This window comes from Rhinopithecus bieti, unplaced genomic scaffold (genome assembly GCF_001698545.2).
Source record: "Rhinopithecus bieti isolate Rb0 unplaced genomic scaffold, ASM169854v2 scaffold_29388, whole genome shotgun sequence".
In the NCBI taxonomy this organism is placed as follows: Eukaryota; Metazoa; Chordata; class Mammalia; order Primates; family Cercopithecidae; genus Rhinopithecus; species Rhinopithecus bieti.
Window position 1 is genome coordinate 508,633 of NW_016813389.1, and position 9,038 is coordinate 517,670.

General features: G+C 46.9%; 1 protein-coding gene across 4 annotated transcripts in view; it reads left to right on the forward strand.

Annotated features, from left to right (window-relative positions):
• Positions 1-1,776: 1,776 nt before the first annotated feature.
• The window catches only part of GLE1 (GLE1 RNA export mediator), a 39,899-nt gene continuing 32,637 nt past the window's right edge, over positions 1,777-9,038 (forward strand). The window contains exons 1-2 of one of the 4 annotated variants that reach the window (XR_001880698.1): positions 1,777-1,997; positions 6,651-6,872. Coding sequence is in view for 3 of the 4 variants with exons in the window: in XM_017848228.1 (XP_017703717.1) it covers positions 1,899-1,997; positions 6,651-6,872 (321 nt within the window). In the remaining variant the exon portion in view is untranslated. Of the gene's footprint in view, positions 1,998-2,027; positions 2,862-6,247; positions 6,269-6,650; positions 6,873-9,038 lie in introns of those variants that run through there. The other 3 variants (XM_017848228.1, XM_017848229.1, XM_017848230.1) reach the window with 3 other exon arrangements.

The window sequence follows — 9,038 nt, forward strand, 5'->3', positions numbered from 1 at the left end:
AGTACTTTATTTTATGGCCAAATAACATTCCATTATGTAGATAGTGTTTCCTCCTGCCAAACAGGGCTGGTTGGGATTCCAAAGCAGCACTGTGGCCGGGCGCAGTGGCTCATGCCTGTAATTCCAGCGCTTTGGGAGGTCGAGGTGGGTGGATCAGCTGAGGTCGTCAGGAGTTCGACACCAGTCTGACCAACACGGTGAAACCCCATCTCTGCTAAAAATACAAAAATTAGCTGGGCGTGGTAGCAGGCGCCTGTAGTCCCAGCTACACGGGAGGTTGAGGCAGGAGAATCGCTTGAACTCAGGAGGCGGAGCTTGCAGTGAGCAGAGATGGAGCCACTGTACTCCAGCCTGGGGGACAGAGCAAGACTCTGTCTCAAGAAAGAAGCACTAAACCCAAAACATTTATTAGGGAAACTTACAGAGTGGGCTGCAGCAATTCTCGCGACGGATAGCGAGAGAAAAGAGGTGTTTCACCTAGGTACATACCCAGCGAGGGGTCAGGGTGTGGCGTTTATATGAGGGTTTATGGAATTTGGCTAAAGGCAGGGGTCAGTTTCAGCGTTTTGGGCAACAACTTATATATCCTTATTAGTGCCTGGGGATATGCAAGGCCCGTATTTGGTTGCAAGTCTGCAGGAAAAAACTTGCAACTGGCTGGGTCACAGGGCGGTCAAGGCACTCTGATACTTGGTAAGCGCACAGAAAGCGGGGGAACTCGGGAACTGCACACATAGTACTACATTTTATTTATCCATTCACCAGTGGATGGACATTTGGGTTGCTTTCACTTTTTGGCTATTATGAATAACATTGCTTGTGAACATTCATGGACAAGTTTTTGTATATACCTAGGTTTCATTTCTTTGGTGTATTTTTTTTTTTTTTTTTTAGGCGGAGTCTCGCTCTGTCGCCCGGACTGGAGTGCAGTGGCTGGATCTCAGCTCACTGCAAGCTCCGCCTCCCGAGTTTACGCCATTCTCCTGCCTCAGCCTCCCGAGTAGCTGGGACTACAGGCGGCGCCACCTCGCCCGGCTAGTTTTGTATTTTAGTAGAGACGGGGTTTCACCGTGTTAGCCAGGATGGTCTCGATCTCCTGACCTCGTGATCCGCCCGTCTCGACCTCCCAAAGTGCTGGGATTACAGGCTTGAGCCACCGCGCCCGGCCTAGGTGTATTTTTAATATATATATTTACCTAGGAGAATTGCTGGGTCAAATGGTAATTGTTTAACTTTTTTTCTTTTTTGAGACGGAGTCTCGCTGTGTAGCCCAGGCTGGAGTGCAGTGGCGCGATCTTGGCTCACTGCAAGCTCCGCCTCCCTGGTTCCCGCCATTCTCCTGCCTCAGCCTCCGAGTAGCTGGGACTACAGGCGCCCATCACCGCGCCCGGCTAGTTTTTTGTATTTTAGTAGAGACGGGGTTTCACCGTGTTAGCCAGGAGGGTCTCGATTTCCTGACCTCGTGATCCACCCGCCTCGGCCTCCCAAAGTGCTGGGATTACAGGCTTGAGCCACCGCGCCCGGCCTAATTGTTTAACTTTTTGAGGAACTGCCAGACTGTCTTCCACAGCAGGTGCTTCATTTTACATTCCCATGAGCAGTGTGTGAGGATTCCAGTTTCTGCACAGTCTCAAGGCACAGACCAATTTTCTGCAGCCCCGGAGATCGGGAGCTAGTGCTTACCTCCGCGGAACGCGGCGTCACAGGCAATTCCTCCGCGCAGGCGCACTGGCGGGAGCGCGAGAGCGTTGCTGGAGGCGGGGCACGCAGCCTTTAGGGGCGGGGCTGTGTTGCGCGCGCGCCCCGGAAGCGGAAGCCTGAGCGGCCTTCCCGGCGGCTGATTCGAGGGCTTGTTTGGTCAGAAGCGGCACCTCAGAGAAGCTGCCCCAGAGCCAACCATGCCGTCTGAGGGTCGCTGCTGGGAGACCTTGCAGGCTCTACGCAGTTCCGACAAAGGTCGCCTTTGCTACTACCGCGACTGGCTGCTGCGGGGCGAGGTGAGCGGTGGCCCCGGAGGACGTAGGCCCTTCCGGCCGCTCGCGACCGAACCCTTCTCCTCCCTAGCCCTTGGCACGTTCTGCTTCCGGGAACCCGTGCAGCCTAACAACCTGCATTTATTTCTTGACTTCTGTGTGTACATCCTTCTGTCCTGGGGTTTCTGTCCTCTCCAGCCTATTTTAGCGTTTCGGGGAGCTCCCCTGACTTCAGAGATGCCCCGCGCTCTGAAGGCTTCATTGCTATCCTCCGCCAGTTGGGCGCCTTCTCCGCTCTGCTGTTGTCAAAGCAATCTTGGCCCCAGGCTCAGTTACTGCGTGTCTCATGTGCTGGGAGCTCTAGATTTTGCGACGAACGATTGACACCACCTAATCCGTTGCTGCCAGTGAAATGACCAAATTTCTAGATTGATTTGGCAGACCTGGAAAGTGAATGGGGGCGTGGTCACTGTACCTAGTGTTTGCAAAGCTCTGCACTAGAAGTGGAGGGATGCGGAGAGTTAAGGCGGAGCTCCCATTCCCGAGTCGCTGCTAGTTAGCTACAGATAAGACGTTGTTCTGCATCCTCAGACTTCTTGGGAAACAATCCTAAAATATTCCCCTGTCTTTTATGTTGTTGACAGTTTTGAAAAATACAGACCTTACATTCTGTAGGTTGACTGCCAGCATAGGTGCTTTCAAACCACCAGACCAAGGTTAAGCAGTCTTGGCAGGAATACTACAGAAATGATGCCGTGGCTTTCTCAGAAGGCACACAGATGTCAACCCATCCCAACACTGGTGATGCTAATCTTGATCACCTGGTTACGTTGTTATCTGCCTGGTCTTTCCGTTTAAAATTCGTCATTTTTCCTTTAGTAATTGTTGGTAAGTATTGTGGAGATTACACCAGTATCCTTTTTCTGGGCAAACCTTCATCCTCCATGGCTTTAGCATTCATTGATGTTTTCCACATGAATCGATCACCTCTATGACGTTGCCAGATCCTGTTTCTTTATATCCACTATTCCTTCTGCATTTGTTAGTTGGCATTCCACTGTCAGGAGATGCTTTCTTTTCTCTGTTGTTTAGTTATATTGGTATGGACTCATGGATTTCTGTTTTATTCAGTGAATTGTAATCCATTACTTTTATTATTTATTTATTTTATTTTAAATATCCCAGATTTTGTAAGCTTGTATCAAAATATCACAGGCAAGGCTGGGCGTGGTGGCTCAGGACCGTAATCCCAGCACTTAGGGAGGCCAAGCGGGACGGATCACTTGAGGTCAAGAGTTCGAGACCAGCCTGGCCAACATGGTGCAACCCCATCTCTACTAAAAATTAAAAAATTAGCCGAGCATGGTGGTGCATGCCTGTAATCCCAGCTACTCCAGAGACTGAGGCATGAGAATTGCTTGAACCCGGGAGGCAGAGATTGCAGTGAGCCGAGATTGTGCTGCTGCACTCAAGCCTGGGCAACAGAGTGAGACTGTGTCTCAAAAAAAAAAAAAAAAAAAAGTAACCTTGTAAATATGTACAACGACAATGTATTCATAAGAATTAAAAGAAAAATGTCCCAGATTTGGCTACTGGACGATTCATTAAGTTGGTTCCTGTGTTCCTTTGACATGTTTCCATCTTTCATTGACATTTCTTTACTTTTTGGCACAAAAAGGTGTCCCAGGTGCAAGTTTCCCTGTTTCGACCCTGGAATCAGCTATTTCTCCAAAGAGGCTGATTCTTTTGAAGTGGAGGGTGGTGCTGTATTTAGTGCTGTATTTACAAACCAAGTTCTGGGAGTTTCGTATGTTGAGATTCTTGATTGGGTACCATTGCTTCTAGGCCTTCTCAGTAGACAGAGCTAGGAAATAGTACATCTCTAAATATGTACACACATCACCACATACACATTTATGTATTATCTGTAACTATTTGTGTGTACATATATATTATGAAACCATGACTTCATACTGATAAATGCCACTTCCAACGCAGCACTTCACGTTTCTTTCTATCTAATCTTACCCTATCCATCTTTGTAAATATGTTACTTAGCAGTGAGAAGTTTGGCTCCTGTTATTCTCAATATGTTTACTTATTTGCTCAGTTTACTCTAGCTCATTGTAGCAATCTTCCAACTACTCTGGTTTTTTCATTTATGTATTATGTCATAGGTAATCAATACTTATTTTCTCATACAAAGATGTTCCAAGCTCATCTTATATTTTTCTACCTCCAACTCTGGAACTTACCTTTTCTGCAGAGACCCCTGATTTCCTTTGATTTAAAATTATATTTACAAACCAAGATCTGGTACTAGATATGATCATTATTACTACTAAGGATGTATACACACATATCCATATCTATTTCCATTTTTAAAAAATTATTAGGCTGGGTGTGGTAACTCATGCCCATAATCCCAACACTTTGGGAGGCTGAGGCGGGACGATTGCTTGAGGCCAGTTCAAGCTGGGCCAGGCTTGATGTCTCAAACCTGCAGTCCCAGCACTTTGGTAAGCCAAGGTGGGCAGATCACTTGAGCCCAGAAGTTCGAGACCAGCCTGGGAACGTGGAGAAACCTCACCACTACAAAAAATACAAAAAAATTAACCAGGTGTGCCGGGCGTAGTGGCTCATGCCTGTAATCCCAGCACTTAGGGAGGCCGAGGAGGGCGGATCACCTGAGGTCAGGAGTTGGAGACCAGCCTGACCAACGTGGAGAAACCCTGTCTCTACTAAAAATACAAAATTAGCTGGGTGTGGTAGCGCATGCCTGTAATCCCAGCTACTTGGGAGGCTGAGGTAGGAGAATCGCTTTAACCTGGGAGGCGGAGGTTGTGGTGAGCTGAGATTGCACCATTGCACTCCAGCCTGGGCAACAAGAGCGAAACTCCATCTCAAAAAAACAAAACAAAACAAAAAACAGGTATGGTGGTGGGTGCCTATAGTCCCTGCTCCTTGAGAGGCTGAGGTGGGAGTATTACCTGAGCATGAAATTTGAGGCTGCATTGATCCGTGATTGCGCCACTGCACTCCAGCCTGGGAAACAGAATGAGACCCTGTCTCAAAAAAAAAAAAAAAAAAAAAAAAAAAGAATGGCTGGGCGTGCTGGCTCACGCCTGGAATCCCAGCACTTTGGGAGGCTGAGGTGGGCGGATCACCTGAGGTCAGGAGTTCGAGACCAGCCTGGCCAATGTGATGAAACCCCATCTCTAATTTTTGTAATAATACGAAAATTAGCCAGGTGTGGTGGTGGGCGCCTGTAATCCCAACTGCTCGGGAGGCTGAAACAGAATTGCTTGAACCCAGGCGATGGAGGTTGCAATGAGCTGAGATCGTGCTACTGCACTCCAGCCTGAGTGAAAGAGCAAGACTCTCTCAAAAAAAAAATGGCTGGGCTCACGGTGGCTCACGCCTGTAATCCCGGCACTTTGGGAGGCCGAGGCAGGCAGATTTCCTGAGGTCAAGAGTTCGAGACCAGCCTGACCAACATGGAAAAACCCCGTATCTTCTAAAAGTACAAAATTAGCCAGGCATGGTGGCGTGTGCCTGTAATCCCAGCTACTCAGGAGGTTGAGGCAGGAGAATCACTTGAATCTGAGAGGCGGGGGAGGCAGAGGTTGCGGTGAGCCGAGATCGTGCCATTGCACTCCAGCCTGAGCAACAGGAGCGAAACTCCATCTCAAAAAAAAAAAAAGACCAGCCTGGGCAACATACCAAGACTCCATCTCTACAAAAAATGAAAAAATAATTAGCTGAATATATTAGCGCATGCCTGTACTCTCAGCTGCTGGGGAGACTGGTCGAGGTAGGAGGATAGCTTGAGCCCAGGAGGTCAGACTACAGGGAGCCATGATTAGGTCACTGCACTCCAGCCTGGGTAACAGTGAGACCCTTTCTCAAAAATAATTTCAAAAATGAGAAAATATATACATCTAGGTTTGTGTAAGTATGCTTTATGATGTTCGCACGATGACAAGATCACCTAACACCATGTTTCTCAGAACTTACCCCCATTATTAAGTGACTGACATTCTACTGATTGTGTATACAGTAGCTTACTTCAGAATTCCTCTTGTGTTCTGTTCAGTGCTTGAGATTACTTTCACATACACTTTAATGGCAATCTTTGTGCATTGTCCCTTTTTCTGTAGTTAACGAGTTATTTAGTCTGATTTTCGTTAGAAGGATAGTAGTCAAGGTCATTATCAAGAAACCACTGGGCCGGGCGCGGTGGCTCAAGCCTGTAATCCCAGCACTTTGGGAGGCCGAGACAGGCGGATCACGAGGTCAGGAGATCGGACCATCCTGGCTAACACGGGACCCGGTCTCTACTAAAAATACAAAAAAATAGCCCGAGTGCGGGCGCCTGTAGTCCCAGCTACTCGGGAGGCTGAGGCAGGGAGAATGGTTGTAAACCCGGGAGGCGGGCTTGCGAGACCGGCACTGCAGCGCGCGGTCCGGCGACATGAGCGAGACTCCGCCTCAAAAAAAAAAAAAAAAAAAAGAAAGAAACCACTGTACTTTCTTTTCATCTGATTGTTAATACATTACTTTGGGTCTTTGATGTTTATTTATTTAGGCCTTCTTAGATGTTCAGTAAGGCCTGTAGTGGATTATACTGAGATCAGTTGACATGCAAGTTGAGCTTAACCCTCTTCTTCTCTCTAGGATGTTTTAGAAGAATGTATGTCTCTTCCCAAGCTATCATCTTATTCTGGATGGGTGGTAGAGCACGTCCTACCCCATATGCAGGAGAACCAACCTCTTTCTGAGACTTTGCCATCCTCTGCGTCAGCTTCAGCCCTAGACCAACCCTCGTTTGTTCCCAAATCTCCTGACACAAGCTCCACCTTTTCCCCAGCCTCCCCTGCAACACCAGATGGAACCAAGGTAAGGTTGTGATCAGCTTAAAACAAAAGACATGGTGGCTGCAAAGTCAAAATGTTTAATATTGTCATATGACAGTGCCCATGCCCTGGGGAAAATAATGATTGCTCATTGTTGTAGCTGTTTGTAGAGACCATGTTGACAGCATCATTCAGTGTTCTCTTTAGACAGACCCAGAGGGAGAAACATCCCCTCTATTCTTAGTACCCAGAATAGTATAACTAATTTCATGAGCAATTGGATTATTTTTTTTTTTCTGATGAACGCTGCATCTGTTTAACTGATATGGTCTCCCTTTTTGTGTTATCTGCTGGAGGAAGCCTTAGAGTGAAATGTATACCTGCTCTTAAAGTGTACATGTCTTCTCTCATTGGTTCTGTAGGAGATTTTACCTTATTCCTGGTTCTGTTTTGTCCCTGCCTTTGTTTTTTTGTTATTTCTCCCACTTAAAAATGCTGAACTGGGGCCGTTTCCTCTCAGAAATCCCTCTCTCTCACTAGAGAGAGAACTGTTTTCCTTTCTCTTAATCTTGCCTATTAAACCTCCACTCTTAAACTCAAAAAAAAAAAAAAGTTAAATTGAACCCAACACAATGGCTCATGTCCATAATTCCAGTGCTTTGGCAGGCCAAGACAAGGGGATTGCTTGAGCCTTGGAGTTCAAGACCAGCCAGGGCAACATAGTGAGACCTTGTCTCTCCAAAAAACTTAAAAATTTGTTAGGCATGGTGGCTCGAGCTTGTCGTCCTAGCTACTTATGACGTTGAGATGGGAGGATCACTTGAGCCCAGGAGTTTGAGACTATAGTGAGCTGTGATCAAGCCATTGCATTCCAGCCTAGGCAACAGAGTGAGTCCCTACCTCAAAAAGAAAGTTAAATTTTGGAGGTTTTTTAAAATCATTTTTTTATACAGAAATAGTTTGTGTATATACAAATATATGTGAACATGTCTTCTGCTTCACCGCCCCCCTTTTTTTTGAGCTGAGGTCTGTCTCTGTCACCCAGGATGGAGTGCAGTGGCATGAACATGGCTCACTGCAGCCTCCACCTCCCAGGCTCAATCTACCCTCCTGTCTCAGCCTCCCAAATAGCTGGGACTGGATACCACCGTACTTGGCTATTTTCTTTTTCCTTTTTTTTCTTTTTTTTGAGACGAAGTCTTGCTCTGTCCCCCGGCTGGAGTGTAGTGACGCAATCTCAGCTCACTGCAACCTCCAACTCCTGGCTTCAAGCGATTCTCCTGCCTCAGCCTCCTGAGTGGCTGGGATTACAGGTACCTGTTATCATGCCTGGCTAATGTTTGTATTTTTAGTAGAGATGGTGTTTCACCATATTGGCCTGGCTGATCTCAAACTCCTGACCTTGTGATCCACCCACCTCGGCCTCCCAAAGTGCTAGGATTACAGGCATGAGCCACCATACCCAGCCTTTTTTATTTTTTTCTTTGAGACAGAGTCTCGCTCTGTCGCCCAGGCTGGAGTGCAAGGTGCGATCTTGGCTCACCGCAATCTCCACCTCCCGGGTTCAAGCAATTCTCCTGCCTCAGCCTCCTGAGTAGCTGGGATTACAGGTGCGTGTCACCACGCCTGGCTGATTTTTGTATTTTTAATAGAGACGGGGTTTCACCATGTGGGTCAGACTGGTTTTGAACTCCTGACCTCATGATCCACCCGCCTCAGCCCCTCAAAGTGCTGGGATTACAGGTATGAGCCACCACGCCTCTTTTTTTTTTTTTTTTTTTTAAATATGGAATCTAGCTCTGTCACCCAGGCTGGAGTACAATGGCATGGTCTCGGCTTACTGCAACCTTTGCCTCCTAGGTTCAAGCGATTCTTTTGCCTCAGCCTCCTGAGTAGCTGGGATTACAGGTGCGTGCCACCACGCCTGGCTAATTTTTGTATTTTTAGTAGAGACAGGGTTTTGCCATGTTGTCCAGGCTGGTCTCAAACTGCTGACCTCAGGTGATCCGCCTACCTCGGCCTCCCAAAGTGCTGGGATTACAGTTGTGAGCCACTGTGCCTGGCCAGTTTTTTGTTTGTTTGTTTGTTTGTTTGTATTTACATAGAAAGTGTATATTTTTCTTTCTATCTGGTAGTTCATCTTTTAAAATATTAGTTCATCTTTTAAAATATTAGTCTTTAAAAAATATTCTTTTTTTTTTTTTTTTTT